The 25,320-nt window shown below is 42.7% G+C and overlaps 1 protein-coding gene across 4 annotated transcripts; it reads right to left on the bottom strand.

Annotated features, from left to right (window-relative positions):
• On the bottom strand, positions 1-20,365 carry taf1 (TAF1 RNA polymerase II, TATA box binding protein (TBP)-associated factor). 4 transcript variants are annotated; one of them, XM_061739831.1, is made up of 40 exons: positions 20,082-20,365; positions 18,892-19,006; positions 18,599-18,719; positions 18,402-18,518; positions 17,805-17,927; positions 17,381-17,622; positions 17,052-17,267; positions 16,725-16,967; positions 16,407-16,644; positions 16,207-16,311; positions 15,897-16,055; positions 15,663-15,790; positions 14,945-15,052; positions 14,658-14,831; positions 14,384-14,557; positions 14,087-14,191; positions 13,785-13,985; positions 13,560-13,701; positions 13,244-13,374; positions 13,080-13,160; positions 12,843-12,992; positions 12,639-12,758; positions 12,374-12,549; positions 11,290-11,522; positions 10,999-11,206; positions 10,731-10,902; positions 10,423-10,634; positions 9,664-9,772; positions 8,573-8,671; positions 8,312-8,489; positions 8,134-8,201; positions 6,337-6,459; positions 5,474-5,566; positions 5,299-5,383; positions 5,108-5,175; positions 4,215-4,331; positions 2,602-2,697; positions 2,281-2,506; positions 1,021-1,192; positions 1-849 (listed from the first exon to the last, which is right to left on the bottom strand). In XM_061739831.1, the coding sequence occupies exons 2-40, from the start codon at positions 19,003-19,005 to the stop codon at positions 627-629; spliced, it is 5,850 nt and encodes a 1,949-aa protein (XP_061595815.1). In that variant the 5' UTR covers position 19,006; positions 20,082-20,365; the 3' UTR covers positions 1-626. The 4 variants fall into 4 exon arrangements, with proteins under 4 accessions (XP_061595815.1, XP_061595817.1, XP_061595816.1 ...); XM_061739833.1 differs by having other exon boundaries at positions 10,737-10,902; XM_061739832.1 differs by having other exon boundaries at positions 18,892-19,008; positions 20,086-20,365.
• Positions 20,366-25,320: the final 4,955 nt, after the last annotated feature.

Genomic DNA, 25,320 nt, shown 5'->3' with positions numbered 1-25,320 from the left:
TTGATTTGAGTTCATTTAATTAGAAATTCCAGCATAAAACGTGCCGTGTTTGTGACGACCGAATGCCTTTGAAGACTTGCATCAAAAAAAGAAAACAAAAACAAAAACCCCTGCAGTTTGCATTATTTTGCTTTTTACATACAACAGTTTTTTTCTTTTTAAATAAAGAGAAGAGTCTTTATTTTATTTATTTAATCTTGACATGATTGATGGCGTAGAAGCAATTGTTCCAACAACTAGTGAGCAAAGGGTATAACGGAGGTAAAAATGATACAAAACCACTGGGAACAGACCTCCACGAAGATCCACCTCCTCCACCTCAGAGGCTTGAATCAGCGCGGCTGGACTTCAGCTTCCTGGTTGCTGGTTAAACCCCGGTGGAGTCCAGCTGCCTTGCTTCAAGCCTCTGAGGGTCATCAGGATGCTACACTGGGATATCATGATGAAAAATACACAGAAAAGCTAATTTACAATGCGCTGCTTACAGTCCAAGGAACTAGCAGGAGGCGGCTATAAACATCGACTTTCATTTACAAAATAAAAGTTTACATATTTATTTGAGAAATTATATTTCTCGCTCAGTGGAACTTCAACGTTTCCAAGAAGCTGCACTCAAAAACATTAGACTAATTGTCCGAGTCCATGTCACTGTCTCCTCCGATGGACCTGAACTCTTCGCTCTCCTCGTCTTCGCTGAGTTGGACCTGCGAGAGCACGGCGGGGCCTCTCCTTCGCGCTTCATCCTCCTCGTCTTCCTCCTCTTCCTCGCTGATGCCGTACTCTAAGCCGTTTCCCAGGCCGGACGGCTGCATCTGAGTCCGACTCTCTGGGTCCTCGTAGCTGCCGTAACTGAGACGAGGGAGAAGTATAGACAAGCAGATTTGAAAACTGGAAATCTTTATTTCAAGTATCAGGAGGTAGGAAAGGGAATGTGAAGTTTACCCTCATTAAAACTGTCATTTTAAAGATCTAACAATGAGATTAAAAAGAATCCTGAAAGACAGTGACTAGGTGATGTACCTGACATTGCTGTCCTCCAGATGCGACTCGTCGGGCCCGTCCACCTCGTACGACATCAGGCTCTCGTCCTGCTCCATGCCCATGCGGGCCGTCTCCTGAGCTCTCCGCGGAGGAGGCGGTCGCACGTCGATCTCTCGCTCAGAGTCGCTGCCGCTCTCCGACAGCTGGATGGCTGGAAGAACGTAAACACACCGGTGAGATGTGGAAGCTCGACGGCCTCCGGCGCCAAGAATGAAGGCGACAGCCGTCTGTGTGCGCAATGTTCATAGATCTGGAAACTCAGACTGCAGGAGGCAGTTTTGCATAAATAAATACACACTGGCAGCCCGACAGGAGTCACTAATGGCACTTTTCCACTAGTACCTAATCAGCCCGGCTCGCCTCCATTCAGTTTGGTTCTTTTCCAATGGGGGTCTAACGTGCCGAGTAGATACTTTTCGGTAACTATTCTGCCGAGGTTCTAAGCAGCTGAGTCGGCTGTATCTGACATCATCACACTACAGGCCACCGATTGGTCGGGGGGTTGGAGTCAGACGTCTGAGTCAGGAGGTGGAAATCAGAAAAAGAGACTCTGACGGCGGCTTCTTGTTCATTTTATTCGACAGGCAATGGCAGCAGAAGTCTGTTTGGTGATCCAACTCTGAGGTGCAGATGTTCATAAACCTGGTGGCTGAGGAGAGAACTAAAAAGGGATGTAGACGGGTGATAAGGAACGACCAGATCTACCAGGAGCTCTGTCTCTTCATAGCTGCTGGCGGCTCCAGCTGACTTTTCAGCAGCGCCGAGACAAACTAACAAAAAAAAAAAAGTGTCGCAGCTTGAAGCTTCTCTCACTCATTTTTTAACTTGATATGGAACACAAGCCACAGACCCAGCAGCACATTTATCATCTCCTCCAGGTTCTACATCTTTAGTGTTGTTGTCTTCTTCGTTTAGATCATACAATCAAATACGTCACAGCAGCTTCGCTCCAACCCTCTACTTCTGCTCCAGGTGCTGAATTGTTATGGAAAAGAAACCAGGCCAAGTTGAGTCGAGCCGAGCTGAGATGAGTAGAGCTGAATAGGTGCTGGTGGAAAAGTGCCATAACTGAATTCAACGGTAAAACATGAGGTAAGAGGCGTCTTTGGAAAGGTGTTGCCGTTAGAAATATGTGTCAACAAGCATGATGTAAAGTAACGAGCTGATGCTGTGTGCAGCTTCTCCTTCCTTAAACGACGAGCGATGACGTCCTGCGGTTGTAAAGAAGTGTGGACTCACAGGAGAAAGGGTTATCGCCCTCCTCTTCGCTGGCGTCGTCCTCCCCGTCAGACATGAGCAGGTCCTGATACAGGACACTGGCTTGAGCTGGATGGCTGGATCTCCCCCGCTCTCCCTCCTCATCGTCGTCGTCGTCGTCGTCCGGGTCATGCAGCCGCCTGCGAGGCGGCAGCAACAGTTCTTCGTCATCGTCGTCGTCCTCCAGATCTCCTTCAGCATCCTCTGCCTGGAAATGCAGGTCGTAGATTTTTATTATTTTTTGACTACATTATCTGAATAACAGCGGATGCTAAGGTAATAAATCAATAATCTGCCCCTTACAGGAGCAGGAGTCTTTGGTTTGCCATCATCGTCATCCTCAAAGCCCTCAATATCCACATCTGATTCTTCCTCTCCAGGTCTTCTGCCATGTCGCCCCTGAAAACCCAAAATAAATATAAATAAATAAATAAAAGTCTGTGTAGAGTAGTGTTGTTTTTGTCAGCCTGTTTCTATTTTAGTTTTAGTATACCGTAGTCTTTGGGTCAAGCTATCATTTTAGTTTTTATTAGTTTTAGTCACGTTCATTCTCCTTTAAGTTGTGTCAAGTTTCAGTCGACTAAAAGTCTGAGCATTTAAGTCTTATTTTAGTCAGAATTGTGCAGGAGCATTTTAGTCTGGTTTTAGTCAAAGATTGTATTTAGCCAAACTCATTTTACAATTCAAACAAGGTTATCTTATTATTATTATTATATTCTTGTTACCTTAAAGACACAAGAATACATTCATTCCAGATACATAAGACTCTAATTTGAGTTTACAACTTGTTTATTTTTCCGCATTTCTCCCCATCTTTTTCTTTTTCAACACATTGGGTTTTCTTTTCCACGTCTGTGTAGGAAAGTGTATCCAAAGCTCTCATTCTTCTCCAGCCCCAGAGCAGATCCCCGCGTGGCCAGCCATCGGTCCCTTTCTCTATTTAACTTTGTTTTTAATTGACGTGAACCTAGAGCTCTGCGTTAACGGCATCAGCCTCTAACTCTGCAGCTGCATCTTCTGGATCTGATTCCCCGCTGCAGCGACTGGGATTGAGGACTAACGTCACCCAGCAGCAGAACTAAACCAGAGGAAACTACTGAAAACATGGACATTAAGGATCTTTGGTAGAACATTTTGTCTTGTTTTGAGCAATGAAAATGAAGACCCATTTTAGGAGAGTTTTTATTTTGTAAACTACATTTTAGTCTCGTTTTTATTTGTCTACGATATTGCATTATATATTTCATTATTGTTATCGTCACATGACCAGCATTTTCGTTGCGTCTCGTCTCATTTTCCGCAGGTGATAAAGGTTTGTTGACGACGATATTTAGTCACAATTTTCATTGACGAAAGCCACTTTAGTGCAGAGTTGCTACAAGGCAACGTCATTGTGTTCAGCAGACAACAGCGACATAAGTCGGTACAGAAAGCGCCTGATCAGGGCTGGGTGCTCTGAGGATAGCCTGAGGAGAGGTGGGATGTGGTAGCAAGCCTGATGTCAGTCTCTCTCTCCATACCTGCCCCCCTCTCTTCTCTGGAGCAACCGCTAGCGGCCCCTCAGAGAAAAGGCTGCTGGGCTCTCTGGGCAGACTCCCTGAAGCCCCGCTGTCAAACAGATCAGCAGGCTGGCCAGCGCCACACAGGGTGGCAAACACAGACGGAGAGACGGGACGCGAGGACAGGAGCGAAGGACAAGTTGGGAGAAAGAAGACACTACGGTGAAGAAGCTAGATAGTACAAACACACTGTGACAAGCTGAAAGGGAACATTAGTACCGTGAATAAGTGAAGAGAAGGAACCAGTAGAAGGCGAGGAAGCTACTGCACATGGAAAAGCTTGGCTCATGATTAACAGCTGGGTCTGGTGTAAGACCAACGGCTGTGGTGGTGAAACTGGGTCCAGGTGGCTCTTACCTGCGGCGTGTACGGCCCGGGTGTCATCGGGTCCAGACACTCCAGGTCTGCTGCATCTAGAGCCGCCTCCTTGGCCGTGGAGATGTCCTTCTCCAACTGTGTCAGGTGCTCATCGTACTGGAGACGCAATAAAGATTATTACAGCAACAGAAACCCCTGCTTATAAAAGTAACTTCATGTGGGTCATGTGATGAATCTGCTCCTCATCACCGAGTGAAACCCATATTTGAAATACTGTATTTTCCGGAGTATAAGTCGATTTTTTTTCATAGTTTGGCCGGGGGTGCGACTTATACTCTGGAGCGACTTATGTGATAAGTTATCAGACATCATTACCGGTATATAATTTCACATGTTATTTTCACACTAAACTGCAACTGACGATGAGTCTGACGTAGGCGACGTAGAAGAGGAAGCGCTGCATCTTCTACCTCCGGAGTTAGCGGAGTTGCTTACAAGTGACACAGGATGAAGATTTCAATGGATTTTTTCGTTATTTGGAGTGACACGGATGGTTTGGTAAACTTCTTAGCATGTTATTTATGCTATAGTTATCTTACTAACTCTTAATATCTTATGTTAACATACCAGGCACTCTGCTGTTTCTCAGTCGTGTCATGTAACGTAAGCAGACCGTACAATTATTCAGCCTGTTGTTGCCTCTATTCTATTTTTATTTTAAATTGCCTTTTCAAGATGACATGTCTGTTCTTGGTGTTGGATTTTATAAAATACATTTTCCCCCAAAATGCGACTCATATATGTTTTTTCCTTCTTTATTATGCATTTTATGGCTGGTGCAACTTGTACTCCGGAGCAACTTATAGTCCGGAAAATACGGTGCTTGTAAACGTTCTCGTACCTGTGAAGAGCAGACATCAGATTCAACATACCTCTGCAAGCGTGTGTTTGCAAACGTCGACTATGTCCAGGGCCGTCTTGGTGTAAGGACTCTCTGCGCCTGTTGAAAAGACAAAATCAGATTACAGGAAAGTTTTGATGACAACAGACTCAGAGCCTCGAATCTCTCCAGGAGAAGGTGGTGCAGAGGTCGTGGGAACCCTCCTGATAACATTTTACTCACCGTTGTATTTGATGCTGTTTGCGTGGATGAGACTGACGTCTGACAGGAACGTGTCTCGATTCTGGTACTTATGTTTGGAGATGTTCTGCAGGACCACCCAAGTGCACAGAGAGACATGTCAGATACATTTATTTATTGCAACGCTGGAGAACTGAAAAGCATCGTCAACACTCACCTTCCGGATGCTCTCCAGGTCCATGGGGCTGATGATGACCTTATAATAATCTGGCACAAACTTCTTGTTAACAGGATGGTGAAACGGCCACGACTAAAAAAGGAAAAATGAAAGAATTAGGGGCAGGGTGTCTACAGGTTTGACAGAGGTAAATTTAAGACTTTTTAATACCATTTTCAAAAAAAATTTAAGACCAAAAAGCCAAGTCACTAAGATATCTGCTGAGGTCGAGGTTGCCAGATCTGGCTGACAGGTTCCAGCCCAGACGCGATGTAAAACCCGCCAAAATAATGAAAAACCAGCCCAAATCATACATTCTTTATATTAAAACAGTCAATTTTTAAATGCGTAATACATTTCAAGCTTCACAACACCACTAAATAGCCCAAAAAAGTTCAGGCTCCAAACAAAGACTACAATTAAATTGAAAAGATTAAAGAAAATAAAATATCAGAGTTTATTGTGCAAATTTCTACTTTTCTCTGCCATAATGGAAACTTTTTTTTGAATAATTTCTCCTAAATATTTAGTAAAAACCAGGAAAAGCAGCACAAATATATATTTTTCAGCACAATTGGGCTGAAACTTGCCCAACCTGGCAACACAGATGTAGAACCTCTGCAGGAGATTCTCCTCAAAACGATGAAATAAACCTCTTAATGATGACACGATACATTCCCTCTAAAATGAAGACCCTTGGATGGAGATTTAAGACAAATTAAGACATTTAAAGGCCTTATTTTAGGAAAATGGAATTTAAGACTTTTTAAGGAGCCGCGGCCGCCCTGTAGGGGGTGAATGATAATCTGACTTTATACTGATCATTGCTCTGAGAAAGAAAAGCGAGGAAGACGCTGACTCACATCTAGAACCACCATCATCTTCTGGGTTACGATGTTGTCCAGGATGAAGGAGAAGGCCACCTGATCGTCATCATCCAGCAGGGGGTTGATGGCTTTCTCCAGCCTCACCAACCGGTCCTCCTTCTGCAGGCGAAAGGAGACGTGTAATTGTCAACATGACACACAGTCAGTACGTGCACATGCAGCGATTCAAGCTGGTTGGAGATCATTTGCACACATCGTACTGACTTTTAAACTGCATGTGAACACCTTAAGCCAGTCAAGTCAATCTGATCAAACCGGATTCATCAACCCGCTTGCAGCACCTAGATAAGCCAGTCGCAACCGCCTTGTTAATGCCATGTGTACGGGGACATGGATATTACAGTCTGCGCATGCTCGAGAATTTCCCCCGGGTGGGGTTTTCCCCCGGGGGAGGGGATTCACCCAGAAGTGAAAGGAGACGACGCGACGCTGCTCAGTAGTAGCACCCTGGGGTGTCGTTTGACTGCTTCAGGGGTGTCGTCAAAATATTTCCTATTCTGACATTTCATATATAAATACTGTATTTTCGCGACCATACGGGCGCCGTGTGGAAAGTCATAGCCTCAGTCTTGTGTCATTTCTGTATTTAAAACACACACGGCGCACCGACCGAAACGGCACACACACAAGAACACACACACACACACAAGCACAGGAGTGTGCGTATTTAAAAATACAGCGGGAGCAAAACTTTGTTTGATTGTAGGCTACTTTATTTCATTTTTTACATTAATCAAACCCATCGAAGTCTCATCCTCTGTTTCTGCATTAAAGAGCTCCGCTAAATCAGCTACCAGTCCCAATTCCTCGCTGTCAGAGTCACGTGCGCGGCGCCTCGGAAATGCACCCTTTTGCAAAAGCTCGCAAAATAATCCCAGCAGACACGTTAGCCCACGCATCAACAATCCATCTGCAAACTGTGGCATAACTGCCTTCCACCCCTGGAGAAACTGTTCTCCCTCTCAGTCATCCATCTCTCCCACGCCGCTGCAGCCTTAAGTCTGATTTATGGTTCTGCGTTAACCAACGCAGAGATTACGCCGTAGGTTATGCGGCGACGCACACGTACGGTGCGCTTCGCCGCGTACGTTACGGCGTAAGCTCTGCTGTCGATTTAACGCGGAACCATAAATCAGGCTTCACTTTGAACGGCCGGCGTGAAGCCGGCTGGAAAAGACTCTTTAGGCATTCTTTTCTTTTAAAAATCCCCATAGTTTCTGTCCATCAGCGTGGCAACCAAGCACAACAGTGAACGATGACTTATACTCTGGTGCAGTTAACGTGTTCAAGTTATTGCTACAAAATAAACTGGACTTATGCATTTACAGTCAGAGCGATGCAGTGCGGTTTTTAATTATATTTTACTGTGGGGTGTCGTGAGATTTTATTCACTTTTGAAAGGTGTCATGACTGAAAAAAGGTTGAGAAAGGCTGTTTTAGACAGATTATTAATAGGAAAGCAGTGAGAATGCACTTTTTCCTTTCCTTGTTGTTGTTAAGCGGAGGTCAACCGGAAGTGGCTCTTTGTTGAAATGGTTACCATGGTTACCTCGGGTACAGCGCCACCTAGCGTCACGGAGTCAGCCATGCTCTGGTTACAGTGGCTTATTCAATCTGATTCAGTCTGATCTCAGAACAGCATGTGTAATCAGACAAGTTGATCCAATCTTCTGCATGTCATTATCTGATCAGATCTGCAACCATGTTGAATCGCTGCATGTGTACGTACTGAGTGAGATAAGAAAATCCTTCAAATTTGTGGACTTCACTCACCTCTTTCAGTTTAGTGTCACAGAGGTCCAGCATGGACTGAGCCACTTGTGTTATGGGATGTTTAGCCCCTGGCGGAGGAAAAAAAAAAACACAATAAAATCAGATATCCACCTCAGTCCGCTTACAAGAGCTTGTACATCTAACGGAAACCGGAGGTGAGTAGTTTTTGCAGCATTACCGTTGTAAGTGGCGCTGTTCTTGACGACAACCTCCACAGCTTCCCGGAACTCCTCCCTCGATGGGTACATCCTCTTGCGTACGTTCTCCCTCAGCGTCTGCAGGTCCATGGGCCGAGTGATGATCTTATAATAGTCCTTCACAACCTTGGCGTTGACGGGAGTGTGGAAGGGGTACGTCTAAGAAAAAAACAATACATCACAAATGAGACTGCAGAGCAGGGAAGAAAACCGTTCTTTCACCAGTGCTTGTCAGATCGTACATTGGGATGATCCCGCATGTCGTTGATGATGCTTTCCAGCACGGAGGACAGCGTCACCATGGGGTCCGTTCGTCTGCGGTGGATCGCCTTGTGTGGCTTCTGTCCACATTGAAAAAGAGAGAAAAAGAAAATGGCATGACAGTCATCACAGTGAGTCACATCTACCCTAAAATCTACCTTAAAATCCTTGATTCTTGTCAAAAACCAGCAGTGTGCCTTATAGTCGGGTGCGCCTTATGTATGAATGTTGTTGTGTTTACTGACCTCGAACCAGTTTTATGAGGTACACTGAACTCAAAAAATCTGTCAACATATTTTGGTGACTTTGGTAGTGAAGAAGCCGCTCAGCTTGATGGTCGGGCCGTTCAGACACGTTAAAGTCGGTCATTGGTTGGATACGGGTTGGACCATCAGACATCGTTAGATAACTAATTATGTAGCGTTGCAAGCAACCGTCATCCAGCATCTAGTCAGCGTAACCTTACTATAATTAGACGTCAAGCCAACATTTTTAGCGTAAACCCAATTTTCAAATCTACATCATAATCCGGTTATAATCATATGTTGGAATACAATGTTGTTCCAACCTCACACTAACTTCAGGTGTCCACTATCGCTGGCAACGATGAACCAATCAGAGAACAGAATGTAGTACGATGCTCACCTCCTCCACTTTTTATTGGTGGATTCGTGGAAGACAAATGATTTCAAATGTGAGTTTATTTTTCTGTTTTAGTTACAACTGAAGGATATTCTGAGTTATTGTGAACGAGTTGAATAAAGTTGGACTTACGAGATTGTTCTGTTTCGCTTTATTTATATTTTATCATGAGCTTTATAACTCAGTGCTCCTTATGTATGAAAATAGACCCGTTCAATGATAACGTGCCTGACGGTCCCATAAATTCCACTGTATATACTGTTTATATTTTGTAATTATATATATTTTTTACTTTTTTATCCCTTCGCTGCATGTGTGTGTTGTGTGTACTGCTGCTGCACAAAGCAAATTTCCCCCCATTGAGGGATGAATAAAGGACAATCTAATCTAACAATCTATTCTAAATACGGTACTCAGAAACAGTGCTTACGTTGAGGTAGTCACAATGGACCGCACTGCCCACGCGCCTCTTCTTCTTTGGTGGCAGCTGCTGTTTGGGGAACTTGAGCACCAAAGACTTTCTGCGAACCTCGTCGGCACTGCCAAAGGAAGAATAGGTTAGAAACTGACAAGCCAACAGGAAGTACAAACTATGTTTTTTTCTTTTTTTACTTGGCAAACCTGCATTACACTGTTTTTTCTCTTTTCAATAAAAACATAGTAATAAAAATTTAGAATATCATTCTTTACATTTTCGTTTCCACTGAAGGTAAAATATCTTCGCTTAATGATTGAGTGAAATACAGTTATAATATACAGTTTTCCAGAATACTAGACTGAATTTCCATGTTTTCTCTTTTGCATTTAAATAGTAGTTATTCTAGAAGCTGGTTACATCTCATTATTTGAGTGATCATGGTTCATGATTTGGGTTCTTGCGTGGCTATTCCCAGCTTGTTGTTGTTGTATGGTATTGATGTTTTGTCTGGTCCTGTCTTTTGTATGTTTGTTTATGAAGAAAATTAATAATAAACGCATTTAAAAAAAAAAAGAGAGAGAAGTTTTGATAAAATTTAGCGAGAGGTTTCAAGTATATCAGTCAGTGGATGTGTAAAAAAAAATATCCAAAAATGTCAAATCTTATTGGACATCAGGATACTTTTTTTTTTTATTCAGTATCTAAGAGACAAAAAATCTCCCACGTCATCCAAAAGTATAAACGGATATGTGCAGGATGATCAACTATTACCTTTCGATGAGTTGCTTGCCGAGAACGATCTTCGTGCCCTCCACCTTGATCAGTTCCTCGTTGTCGTTGTGGATGACGGTCTTCTCCAGCTCCTCCTCCTGCTCCTCCGTCATGGCAACCGGATTGGAGGGCGGGGCGTTGGTTTGATAGTACAGGGGGCAGAATTTGTTCGTCCTCATGTGTCCAATTGCTCCGCAGGCTCCGCACTTAAGCTAGGGATAAAAGCCAAGCATTAAGGAACACAACAAAAATCAACGTGTGAGCGAGTTGAGGTTAAAAAGTTGTAGGATTGAAATCAGCAGGCTTACTTTTACCTTGAGGTCTGGCCTCTCTTTGACCTTCTTGGCCTTTTTCTCCGGAGGTCCTTTGATCTTGTCCTTCTCCTGGTTCCTCTTCAGCCGCCGGAGCTGCTCCTGAATACGCCGGCGCTCCTTCCTCATCTCTTCTCTGTGCTGCTCGTCGAAGAGGGCAAACTTTCGTCTGCAAACACAAAGAGTCGTGATTTAAAGATATTTCACATTTACATCTTTGACTTTGGAGTCCAAGTCACTCTTGAGTTTGAAAACCGACACTCACATGAACTCGTCATCTTTGGTGGTTCTGATCCTGGTGTAGGCGTCGATGACGGAGGCTTTACGCACCGTCTCACAGCGGACGTACTCCTTGCCGTCCTCATCCCTGAAGGTGCGATAGATCTTGAGGCGGCGTCCTGTAGCCGCGGAGTTTAAGCTGGTGACGGAGGATGTGTCGTCGTCTTTGTGGGAGCCGGTGGACATGGAGCTGGCTGTAAAAGGGAATTAGAGACATCATTTTTCACACGTGCTACTGATGTACCATCAAGAACTTGTATCAGAAAGGGAAACTCACACAGGCCTTTGCGGCGCTCTTTGCGTCCCTTGCTGTCGCGGTCACTCTCCTCGCCCATCAGCATCCTCTGCAGCTCCTTCCTCTCCTGCTCCTCCCTCTCTCGGGAAAGCTGCGAGCTGGTCTTCTTGTTCTGCAGCATGTTCTCAATGTTCTTACCCATCTCCTCAAAGTCACTGTCCTCTGCTGAGCTGCTGTCCGTGTCTGTGGACAGCACCTCCGTCGACTCCAGGACCCTGGGAAGAGAAAACGGAACATCTTTAACGGCAGAATCCCAGTTAACCCTTTATGACCGGCTGGAGCGCCGGCGCTTCCGTTTGAATAGAGTTTCACTTACATATCCTGCATCTAGTGTGTCCCAGAGTTTTAATCAATTAAATCGTTTGGAAAAATCACATAATAATCCAGTAAAATTGCCACAGGGAAATCTTCCTAATTAAAAGCGGGTTATTTATAGATCCGGTACGTGTTTACAGCACATCCTACGTTGACATACATTGACATCATCACGTTGTCAGCGTGTCATTGGGTTGTATTTTTTCACAGTAATTTTTCACTGCACTTCCCGCGAAAAGAGAGGTGACGTCATTCCTCCGGGAAGTAAGTCGGTTTGAATTTGCGCACTTGTTCGTTTATTTGATCAGAGATTTTCACGAAAGATTACTCAGCGACAACCCACACACACCATACACACACTACATACTCACTATACAAGCCCACACACACACATATTATGGATCCACCAAAGTCCGTGCGCATGAAACGGTATAAACGGTTTACGGTGAGCAAAGTTTTGGAGCTGATTTCAGCGCCGGATGAAGACACGATATCTAAACGCGATATATCTCAAAAACTAAAGTATGAATTCATTCCCTAATAAATTTCCTGTGGTTTGAAAGATTATTAAAGATTGGCTTATATGGGTTGTTTTGATGCATAGCAAATAAAAATACATTATAGCATGCAAAAATGTACCGAACACCGAAAGTGTTTTTTTTGCTATTTTCTGCCAAACAATTTCGGTTACCGAACATTTGGTGCATCACTAGTTAATAATAATGGCTATGATGCTGGATAAAGGTCTCACTTGTTCTGCAGGTCGAAGATCCTTTGGCACTCCTCCTTGTAGCGCTCCTGGTGCTCAGCGACGGAAAAACGGGAACCTCTGGCGAACTTGCTCATGGGTCCTTCGCCGGAGCGGGCCTGTTCTGTGGACATGGTTCTCACCACATCAATAACCTCCCAGCGGGAGAGTTTCTTGATCTAAAATAATCAGCACAAAGAGGCGATCAGTTTAACAAGGCTGAGGGGTGTGGCTAAAATAGTGATGGTTTCTCTCGTCCTATCAGTACCTCCTCCTCCGGGACGCCAAACTTGCGAAGCAGCTGTTTGGCGTTTTTGAGCGAGAGCCTCCGAAGATCAGCATCTGTCCCTGTCACTGTCTTCTTGACAGGCTGTGGCTCTTTGTCATCCTGTATAAAATAAAAGGGGTAAATAAAATCCTCCCTACAATGACCTGCAGCAGACAATAACGTTAGGTTGGCGGAGCTTCTGACCTTCTGCTGCGTGGGCTTGTTGGGCACTTTGACGTAGGAGAAACCTTCTCCACATCCCGTGGGATCCGCCACACCCGTCACCTCCAGCAGGCACTTCCCCTTCATCGCAGAAATGAAGGCTCTCGTTGTGTTCCAGGGAGCCGTCCGCACCTACGATGACCGGCGCACAATTACCCAGAAAGCTCTTCTGTCATCTCAAGACTAAATCAGCGTATGACGTTGTAATTTTGACAATACCTCATCATCAATCTTCATCTGAAAGTCCTCTTCGTTCTCCTCATCTGGAGCAAGGAAGGATTTCTCCCCGTAACCAGCATCCTGTTGGGGTGGGATATCAGATAAGTTGCAGTGAGACAGCAGACACCCCCTCTGCCGGTGTTATGTGGTGGGACAGACGTTACCTTGAGCCTCTGCTCGGCCACCAGCATGCTGTAGTAGGCGCAGCACTGCTCCGGAGACACCATGGCTCGGATTTCTTCCTCCGTAGGCAATCTGAAGTCCGGCTTCAACACCCACCAGTTGGAATCCATCCCTGCCAGGACAGGAGAGGACACATTATATAGTTGTAACTTATTATACTGGGCTAAGTCAGCATTAACTCTTAGTTATAATATCCACGTTGAGCTTATTCAGCTTCAACGATCCAAGAAACGCTCAAGCGTCATCTCTACGTCGGCTCAAATAGTGACGATGGAGCAAAAACAGTGTCAAGTGAACCTGTACGTTTGAAGTCAGCGCAGAGCTTCAATCGTTTCCTGATGCTGCTCTCGGAGTGTGAAGGAAAAGCTTTCTTTATGTCCTCCATGCGTATCCTCCGCGGCCGGTCCTTGCTCTTCCAGAACAGGCGGTAGATGAAGACCTGCAGGGTGAAGACGGGACAGCTGGAGCATTTACGATACCGGGAGCAGCAGTTTCTGGAAGAGGTCGCACGAATGGGGATACCTGCAGGAAATCTCGGATGTGGGTGTTGGCTCGTTTGGAGTTTGGCCCCGGGACTTCGTACAAGGGGCACTCCTGACCCACGACGAACATGTCCACCAGCTCTCGGATGTAGTAGCCATGCCGAGTTCGTATGAGCAAGAAGTCTGTCTCTGGCATCTTGTGTTGGTAGATCGGCGTACGGAAGAGGTTGTTTTCAAATGCCTAAAAGGAAAGAGCAGACGATAACACAATCATGCTGCCTGGAAACAGGCTTGAGAAGTTACAGATATCCACATAAGCTAAAGGCAGAGTTTGGAGGTTACCTGCAGTAACTGTCCAGGATGCAGGGAACCCAGGAAAGGGGACGTGTGGCAGTACACCGTCTCTCCGTATTTACAGTCGGGCGCTCCAGGGTCTTTTCCGGGTTTCTGAGGAACATGAGCACCATTCATTTGATCAGCTTAATCTAACGAGCAGGAACATCTGAGCTGACGGCAGAACATGTTTGCTTTCATTCATTTCTTGGCCCTGGGGCCCGGCCCGGATAGCTCAGTGGGCCTAGCGGGGGCACCATATGCAGAGGCTAACTCCGTGAATGGAATATACACAGTACTGCTTACCCTCTTGTAGTAATTTTTGATTTTAGTTGCCATGCCAACTTGCATGATGACAGGTGGATATTCTTCACTGTACTCTGCCAGGATGAGATCTCCATCTTTGCCCGTCAAGTCCTGCGGTGTTCTCATGAAGAACATGTCTCCGCCTCCTGATGCCTGCCGCTCTTGCTCTCGCATCTATTCCAAAAAATAGCAAAGACACACATTCAGTGTAGCTTTAATGTAAATATAAATACGATGATACGATAAATACGAAAAAAAATTCCCAGAGCTCAACCTTGGCCTTCTTCTTTATGTGTTTGAGCAGCGGCTGAACAGCATGGGGGCCTGGCTGAGCTAACGCTCCGAACGAGTACTTCTTCAGAGTCGGTCGATGGAACTGGCGAAGCTTCATGGGTCCCATGTGAGTGGGGAAGAAGGGCTGCCTCAGCTCTAGTGCTGGGATGGAGTGCTGTTAAACAAATACGTAAAGATGAGTCTATATTTCATTAAGTCGAGATTCTGGAAGACCGCTGTAGTTTTGTCCCGTTAGCTTTATCTCTACTCTTGTTAAGTACTCCTCACCTGAATGATGTTGCCACCGAAGGTTCCCCGCAGGCCCTGCTGCTTGGGATAGTAGAACTCATCATTGGAAAGGTTCCAGGGGTCCTTCACCTCAGGTTGGGACATGTTCTGTATTGAAAGGGAAAACAAAAGTTGCTTTTATCCTGAAAATATTCAATACTACAGTAACATTTCTCCATTAAAGCTTAACTATAATGGTAGGAATGACGTTGGCTCGGATGAGAGCCTTTTACACGTTTCACTGCAGCATCATTATAGATATTAAGCTATTGTCATGTAACTTGGTACAGTTGAGGTCAAGGAGTTGCTGAACCCAGGCAGTGGTGTCTTTATAAATGTATGCATTGCTATCGTGGTGTTTTCCACTGTGCAAACTAATAAAAAAATTAGACAAGGATAAAAATGTCCTTTTTTTTCTTTGGTTTTTCACAATTTGCTCAGGCATGTGAATGTTCACAATTTTTCTGACACTGGAAATGTATGCTGTGAGGTCTTAACTATCCATTGAGACCAAGATTATGCATATTGTTCTTATAATTGTGGAAATATTATTAATTTAATTTGGATAGGCGAAATTCACATCCAAAATCCCTAGGAGTTAACAGCCTACTGATCGGTGGGAGATGAGTAAATAAAGCAAATGAAAAAGTGTAGCTTACAGTTTTCATTTTTTCCTAATCCAGTATTTACTTCTCCCTGCCTGGATGAGACAACGCACCTGCTGCGGCTCATCTTTGATCACGCCCGTCTTCCCAAGCAGAATGCGGCTCTTCTTGATCGCAGTTTCCTTCTTATTCTCTTTGGACGGGGAATGGGAAGTTGTCGCCTCCTTTTCATCAGGGATTTCTACAAGACGTAGCGGGTTAGCACACATCAGAATAAGCAGACTAAAGTGTGGAAGAGACAGGTCAAACGTTAGCACACATTAACTAATTGTGATTTCTGAATATACCTAGAATGATATTCTCATCGTTGGGATCCAGTGTGAGAACAGGCGGGGTGAGTAATTGGTTCATCTCCTGGTCATCCCAGATAATGTTGTCTTCCCAGCGACCGTACACCAACTCCTCGTTGTCAATGGGAAAAATGGAGAACCAAGGACTGTCATCATCTAGAGAACGTCCAGAGAAACAAGAATTAATAGAAGTCAGGCTGAGATACAAAAATAAAAACAAATGTTCAAGTTAAAATAAAATAATTAAATAAAATAAATTTCTGTACATTGATTTAAAAAAAAAAAAAGAAGCCAAACAAACACTCACCTAGATCATGGAAGTTTTTTTCTCGTTTGGAGATTGACATCGATGAGGTTTTGGGCATGGGTGGAGGTGTTGGTGGCACCAGCTGAGAATTACTTCTCGTCAGACCTGTAAGAATAAATATATCATACATATCATTTTGAAAGACTGTCAAGCTCATATCAAATAATGCTTGCAGACTTCATTTCCCCCTAGCGTCCTACCTTGTTGTGCATTGTAGGCGTTAGCATTGCGGGTCATGCTCGACGGGAGCCATCCTGCGAGGCTGGCTCGCTGCGTCTTGGTGCCCTTGTGTTTTACATCCTCCCCATTCCAGATAATATCATCCTCCCACTGCAGCTGAGTGACCATCAGGAAGACCTCATCCTCCATAGCTGCTTTGTCATGATTCCCATCAACATCGTCGCTGTCATTATCCCCGTTTTCAGCCAGTATCTGAACCTAAACAAATTACGCTCAATATTAGTGTCTCAGTCAGTCAAATTTCCCTCTTAAAGGTGCAGATGTCCACCTCCAACTACCTCTTGAGGGATCTCCGCCGGTTCTCTCGGCGTGTCCTGCTTCTCAGGCTCATCGGAGTCTGGTTCCTTAAGCTTGAACCCATAGTTGAAATTGCTTCCATCCTCAGAGACACCCAGCATGTCGTACCAGAGCTGTGCCGGACCGTATCTCCATTCTGCCACTTTGGGTCGAGACTCTGCCTCCTTGTCCCCATCACCGCTTGTTTGTGAGAACTTTGACTCCACTGGAGCCATCATGGTTATCTAGCCAGCATATAAAAGGAGCGTGAAGCGCTGGACTGATGACTTGCTGCCGGCCGGATGAGCGCTGGCATCACAGGGACTTACCTCATCATCAGAGAGACACTGCTCCGGAGGCGGAGGTAGTGCGTACTCATAAACCCATCCAGACTTTTTCTCCTGGCTTTGTTCTGAGGTTTCTCCTTCTGGAGGCGGCGTCCCAGGGTGGGGCTCTCTGTGCTTTCGCTTCTTTTTCCTGCGGGCACTCCTCCAGACGGACGGCATGTTCTTCCCAGGACCAAACAGTCGTAAGAACCTAAGAACCTAGCCATACAATCCAGAGTGTACGTACATATTTCAAATTAAAAATGACGATGGTAAACGTAAACCTTTTAAAGAATAATACATTTCATCATGTGCTTGTGAAAATGTTTTACCCTGCCAGGCCGAAACTCTGGAAACAGCTCTGTAACACCCGGCAGAGCTTTGGCAGCATCTTTTTGCATGATGCCAGCCAGAGGGAGGGTGAGCATGTCTGGAGCTCCTCCCGACCCCTTCCCCGCACAGGGACGGTCTGTTTCCGACTCAGAGTCCGAAGAGCTGCTGAAGTCCACCTTATCAGCAGTCGAGGACGGAGCGATGATGGAGGGCAGAATGATTCCATCACCTTCTTCACCCACTGTCCGGATATAAGGTGACGGATTACAACAGCGTACAGACAATCCAACTTTATCAACACAATTCTGAAAAAATAAAAACTGATTTAAACTGAGCAAACTATAACATTGATAAATAAGCAAATACGTTTCAACCATGCACTATTTCTTCAAAGGTAATCCTTATAGGTACATGTGTCCTTACCATTTGTGGTCTGAGAGGAGGGTTCTTCTTTTTTAGCAGCTGTAGGAAGACTCGGCGGTGGTGGTGGAGGCATGAGCTTAGAGTCAATATCCTCACAGTCGGCATCATAGTCGTCATCATCATCTAGAATTAAGCAATTCCAAAACACGTTTACATCACCAGAAATTAAAGGGGACCTATTATGAAAAACAAGTTTTTTCTTGTTTTAACATATATAAAGTTGTCTCCCCTCAGCCTGCCAACTCAGAGAAGGAGGAAAGCAACCAAATTCTGTCTTTACATCCGCCTGGATGAGCCGTCCAGTGTGATGTGGCTTCTACGAGCCGTTCAGATTCTACACCCGTCGTTACGTAACAATCGAAAGCTTGTTTTTAAGACATTCGAGGCCTGTTTAAAATAGGTATTAGTTGCCAAAATAGGTCCTTTTTAAAGGTAAACACAAAGTCCGAAAATAGTTGTTGTTCAGTAAGTTTAATTTACTTTTTTAACATATAAAACATTATAAAAGGATAAATACATCTTTTTAAAGGAAAAAATTCCACAATAATTGCTTTTAAATGGACTGTTGTTATAACCCCACCAGGGAGAGACGATCACCTGTTTTCTTGCTCGGCTGCAGAGACCCCATGGCCTGGCGGTACTTCTTCGTCTCATCCTCAGCAACCTCACTTATGTCAGAATAATCAACGGCATCGTCAGTACTTTTCACCCAACCTGCACAACAGAAGACACTGAAAACACTGCCCCAATGTGTCCAGGCCACATTCATCAGTTCTGCAAGCCTGTCTTCTCACCTTCTGCATCCACATTTGCCAGATCTCTGTCCTCCTTCTCATCTTCCTCAGTGGATGTAATCTCTGTAATGAGAGAGCCCAGACCCAGAGTCCCCAAACCAGCCAGATGCTTTTTGGACTCCTGGCATAAATAGATAAGACAGAAGAACAGAACAATATAGATAATAAATCAAAACAAAAACAGTATATTTTGCATAGTTTTCACCATAGATTAATAAGCGTAGTTTCAATTCTGCACAACAACATTATCAGATACTGATCGCATTAAAGAAAAACATCTTTAAAACACCCACATTGTCTAGAACACTGTCATCTTCTAATTGTCCATCTTCATTAATATTCCCAAAGAGGAAACCAGTTAGAGAAAACGGGCGATCCTGGTCATCTTCGCTGTCCGAATCCGACATCCTGCAATGATAACACACACATCAGAAACATTTGAACTACTGCCGATATTTGAGGGACCTGCAAGAATAGTTAGACATCTTATTTTTTTATTTCTATTTTTGTTTTTATTTTTAATCTTTTTATTTTTATATGGGGGTTTGATTTGTATCTGACAGTGCTATGTGAGTGAGATGGAGATGTCAATTTCCCGGAGGGAACCTCCCAAAGGGATTAATAAAGTCGTCTGAATCTGAATCTGTGTTCTTGAATGATCTGTTCAATGAATTTCAATGACTTTAAAAACCTACATTAAATACAGCACCAGCCAAACCATATGATAATGGAGAATGGTAAATCCATAATTTACTTGTCAATACTTGTTTATTACAAAAACAACAAATAACGGTAAAGTACGAGTTTGTGCACGTTTTTGATATTTATATTTGGCTTCATGTCATATAATTTTCATTCCCTGTAAACAACATCTATATTTAGATTTTTCATAACTGTGTACTCTATTAAAATGTAAGTACAATCATTTCAACTTACTATTTTTTTTTTGTATTTTGATAGGATTGTCTAAAGATTATAGTAGTTAAATGAATGTTCATTTTGTAGGATTATTTATTTTCTTTGGCGCAGGAGAATAAACTGGTAGCCATGGCAATCCTGTGTAAAAGCATTTAAATATCTCCACTTTAAGAAGACGTGTTATACTTGCATTTTTCAAACACTGACATCTTCCACATTATTCTGGTTTATGTGTTATATTTGCTTCTTGCCTACTTTATAATTCACATTATCTTTTAAAGATGCTTGACAACCATCCTGTTATGAGCTGGTCGCATCCAATAAATGTTACCGCAGCAATAACTGATATTTTGGTTTAGACCGTGGTTACATTACTGTTTCTGAATATTATTAGTTATTATTAGTTTATCACTTAATTATATCTGGAAGATGTTAAGTTACAACACAAAATAGACAACATCACTCATCATTAGCTCTGCCACAAGTAAAAACAATCATATTTGACGTTTAATAATGTTTATGATGCAAAGAGAGAAAGATATTCACAGATTTAACCTGTACGTACCTTTTTAAGGCTCTTTTAAGACTCGTTAAACTTTGTTTTTATCCACTTTTAAACATTGACCGAATGCTGCAAAGAGTTAGCCGCCGCTAGCTCTTTCTAGTACTTTGTTGTACATTAATTACATTATTTCATCGCTTATTTCCACATTTAGTCACAAAAAACGTTTGAATTAAAAATGAATCAGTTTAAGGTAGACTTGGCAGAAGCACGTCCTTTACAAGTGTTTGTTTTTGTTAATCACAGATGTTTCGGTCAACAGACCAGCTAGCGGTAGCTCTGCGTGACCCGGATGAACTATGTGACGCGTTCAAGTGCCGCTCGGAACAGCAGCACTCCACCCCTGACCACGCATTTTCAATCTCCTAATTTTGATTAAATCAGAGTATCAAATTTAACTAAATAAACCATTTAACAAAATAAGACTCTATTACTATAATATATATAAAAAAACAACCCTCTTTTTAAACCACATGTAAGCCAAGTAAGATTAAAAATTTCCATAAGTATCGGAGTATTGAGCAAAGTCAGACATTTTTATACTTTAGATCTATGAATACTCTATACTGCACGCTTATTCGACCTTATTTGACTTACTGTGTTGAAATCTTGGGTAATGCTTGGAAGACCACACTACAGACAGTTGCACAATACAGAAAATAGCTGAATCGTGAATAATGTTCAACATTATTCACGATTCCATTGTTGGTTTTTATGATCACACCAATTTATTATTCATCAAGTCAAAAGCACTCAAATTCATGGACCTGGTAGATCAGAAAACAGCTTTGCTTATGTTTAAAGCCATAAAAATACTTCCTCCCAACATACAAACCATGTTCAGAGAGGGGGGGGTTACGCGCCAATTCAACTGGAAACAACCGATCTGTAATACAGTTGCGAAAAGTGCATTTCTGTCTGTGGCGCGAGGTTATGGAATGCATTACCGGAAGAATTGAAATATAGCAAAAAAATTGTTGAATTTTAAAAAAAAGGTATAAAAACATGATGATGGATACGTAAAGACTTGTTCCCGGGTAATGGAATGACGTCATAAAGAAAAGAAACAAAATGGGTACATTGATTATTATTTTGATAAACACTTAAGTAATCCTTTTTTTAACATATGTGTGTACAGATAGATGCACGTATGTAAGTGTAAGCATGTGTAGTGTAGATATGTATGTGGATATGTAATGTGCTTGTATATATGTACATGCATGGATATATGTGTAGGTACGTCATAAGCAGATAGGTATGCATGTATATGTGCATATGCTCTTTGTTGTTGTTAGCTATTATTCATTTGTGTTTAATTCATATAAGGAAAATGTCTCAAACATGTCAGACAAAAGAACATTTTGAAATGTAAGAAGGGGGGGCATTCACAAGCCGAGGCTTCAGCCCTGACCATTTGGTCGTGACTTAAGTGTTCATGCTTGGTGGTGACCAATACATTTTTTTTCATTCATTCATTCGTTCGTTCATTCATTCATTCATTCATTCATTCATTCATTCATTCATTCATTCATTCATTCATTCATTCATTCATTCATTCATTCATTCATTCATTCATTCATTCATTCATTCATTCACTCACTTACTGAAGAAATCACGTATATTTTGTCATTGTACTATTTGTTGTTATTATATTGTGCATTTGAAAATATTTATAAAATTTTAACATATATAATGAGACATGACAGGAAGATATCTGGTCTGAAATTGTTGTGCATTCTGGCTCTTACAGTTTTTTTTAGGAGCTGGGTCTTTTATTGCAGTGGTATGAGGATATTGCAGCGCCCTCCAGGGGTTGTAAATGGCATCCAGGCCAGGGGGGCCACTGCTACTTGAACAGAACATATTTTCCTTTTCACTCTTTTTTACATTAGGTTACGTGTCTAGCTGAAAAGCCCCATCATCTAACAGAAAAATAGCATACCAATGCTAAGCTTTCCCAATGTTTTGATATATCAATACATCCAATATCAGAAAGAGCAAAGCAACCTCAGGTCCAATGTGCCTTTCGTTTGTAGCCTTCACTGCATTGCAGACACACACACTGATGCACTCCAATACGATTCCTTGGTTTAATCTGCTCACAGATTATCCTGGACAGATTGTTGCATAAACCATAAAAGGCTTTGCTAACAATAATCTTGTCTTTTATTTCAATAGCAGCTCCACCTAGTTCACTAGTGTAACGGTTAAACCCACCAGGCCTGGTCAACATTATCATTTTTTTTCATAATGTTAATGACATTTTTAAACATGTCATGAAAAATGTTATCTCATTTTTATTTTATAGCAGGAAAAAAAAGTTTCAAAAGTTGGGACATGGGGAACAAGTGGCTGCAAAAGGGAATGATGCTAAAAAGAAACTCATGGAAGAATCTCAGAAGATGGGCTGAGGTTCCCTAATCTGTTAAAGAATGTCTAAATGATATCCTTCATGTGTAAAATCTCATAAAGACTGAATACCTCATCTAAAAAAAATAACACCATCAATAGGTTTAGAAAATCTAGAAAAAAGAGGCATATAATGTATGGAAATAACAGCATTAGCCCCTTCACTGCAGATTAAATATTCATCATGCAAAGAAGAAGCCAAATGTGAACATGATCCTAAATGTTCTTTTCTGAGCCGATGATAATTTAATAGTGAGATTTGCAAATCATTGCATTTCAATTTAATGTACATTTTCTCTCCCAACTGTACTTCAGAACACCGGCCTCCCAAACACTCTCACGGCCAGGGGCGGAGGGGGCGGGGCTAGGTTACGCTTTCGAAGTAAACGCACGCGAGTTAAGGATTTCAAAATAAAACATTTTTGGATGGGACTGTGGGTGAGGGTATGGAGGAGGGAGAGTTATCTGAGGCCAGGGAGGACATTGCAGCTCTGGAAAAGGATTAGGAGAATGTCGGTGTCGACTACTTTGAGGCTGACGGAGAACATGAACACATTTTCTCTAACTGATGTTGCAGTTTCTTGCAAGAAAGTCCCCAAAAAACATTTAAATCTGATATTAATTCAGTCATTTTGTTAAAAGTGGCATTTCCCCAAATGATCATATAAATCTATCTATCTAAAAAGAAGAAACCTTGTCTTCCGCGTCAAGACTGCATTCATCAAGTCAGTTTCTGGAAACGTAAAAACATTTGTTTATGGCCATTAAGTTTTCGAGACAAGGATGTATAAAGATTCTCAGATTTATTTTTTTCTGTCTGAGTTTTATCATTGTTCTGCAGATGCATGTAGACAGGAAGGCCTAAAACCTGCAGCTCAGAAAACGGCCTGATCACAAAGTAGTCGTGTAGTTTTACCAGTTCTGGGTTTTCTTCAGTCCATAAGAAGATGTTAATGTCCCTTGTTTTGCACACATGACCAGGAAGATATAGACAGATTGCTTCTTTTTTCCATCTTAAAAGTGTCTGCTACAACATGACCTAATGTATTTGTTAAAAATAATAATAGTAAGTTTACACTTGACCCTGCTTCCAGTTAGATTACCAAATGTTCATCTGGATTAAGAGATTTCTCAGTGTGCGTGCAGTTTTTTTTTCCAGAGGACAAGCATGTCACTGAGGGCAGATTGAGATTTACTGAATCCCCAGATTGGATTGAAGAGAGGGATCTCCCATGTGTGACTGAAGTTAAAGAACAGAGAGCATTGAAAACCGAGGTTTTATATATATGTATATATATATATATATATATATATATATATATATATATATATATATATATATATATATATATATATATATAACTATTTGTAGCAGGGCGAGTGCTACGGGGGCCCGACCGACAGGATAGAGAGGACACGGAGTTTAGTGCAGAACCCTTTTATTCAGCAATCACTGCCACACGTGCACAAGCACCTTCACACAGCTCCAGCAGCAGCAGCTTCTCCATCTGCCCCAGCTGCAGTCTCCCAGTCCTCCTTATCAAGGCTGGCAGGGTGGAGAGGCTGATGGGACACCCCTGTGTCCCGTCAGCCTGAGTGGCTGCAGCTACTCCACCCTGCCACACTATTGTTTGCTATGATTTGTCAAAACACCAACCGAAAACTGGTCTTAATAGGAAAGTAAAACTTATTTAAGCCTGTTTCATGTTGATCTGAAAGAACATTAAACATCATTTAGACTATCCCAGATGAATAAGCCAATAAATCAGCAGAAAACATCAGGTTTAGTTAGAGATGACTTCATTGAGTACCCACTGCATCATCCCTGTTGTGACATCCTGAACTGATCTTTGATCACTTTATTATATTTGTTTATACTTGTTCAGGCAGCGGCTTGATACACATCTGGAACAGTTCACCATCAGAGTCCTTATTGAGACCTGCTGCAGGGGTTCACCACATCTGTGGACCTCAGCCGCCAACATTTTCCAATTCCAGTTCTAATAATTGGACTCGGCTTCAGGGTCACCGGGCACTGCTCCCCCCTCAGGTACAGAGATGCCTTTATGTAGTTCTGTAAGAGTAAATAACAACACAGTCTCATGGCAAAAGGTGATAGGAAATATAAAAAAGGATTTTTTCTTTTAATTTCATGGCGAAAAAAAAATCATCAACAAGAAATTGCAGAATCAAGATTATTAGTCCAGAATTCCCCAGTAGTCTAAAGCTTGTTTTTCAGAGATGTTTTCCATAAACTATAAACCAAAAACTGGTGGGGAAGAGCAACATGGACCCCCCCCCCCACACACACACACACACAGTGTCTGGGTGTGATTGACAGCTTGTGAAATACTGAGACAGTAAGCGCACACCTCACACCTGCACATAAGCGGTAGGTGAACGTTATCTGTTTCCAGTGGTGGACAGTAACGGAGTAAATTTACTTGAGTACTGTACTTAAGTACATATCCAGAGGATTTGTACTTTACTTGAGTATTAGATTTCTTTGGTACTTATTACTCTTACTTGAATACATTTCCAAGACAAATATTTTTACTTTTACTCGAGTAAATTTCTAGGAAGGCTGAAAAGTACTCGTTACTTTCAGGTCTGCTCTTTTTTCTTCTTCCCTAAAATCCTATTGGACACGAGCTGTTTTTGTCAAAGGAGGAGACCTATCACAGTGCACGCTCTCCACTGGGATGTACGTAAAGCGGAAATACGTCAAGCCTCCTCAAAACGATACCGCCAAAGTAGCCTGCGTTTGTCAAGACAGAGCCGCAACAAGTCAAGACAGAGCCGCAACAATGGCTACGCCTGCGTCAGGAGAAGA

The sequence above is a fragment of the Cololabis saira genome, chromosome 14, assembly GCF_033807715.1.
Source record: "Cololabis saira isolate AMF1-May2022 chromosome 14, fColSai1.1, whole genome shotgun sequence".
Taxonomy (NCBI): Eukaryota; Metazoa; Chordata; class Actinopteri; order Beloniformes; family Belonidae; genus Cololabis; species Cololabis saira.
Note: the sequence above shows the minus strand (reverse complement) of the source record. Positions and strands in the feature narration are given on the sequence as shown.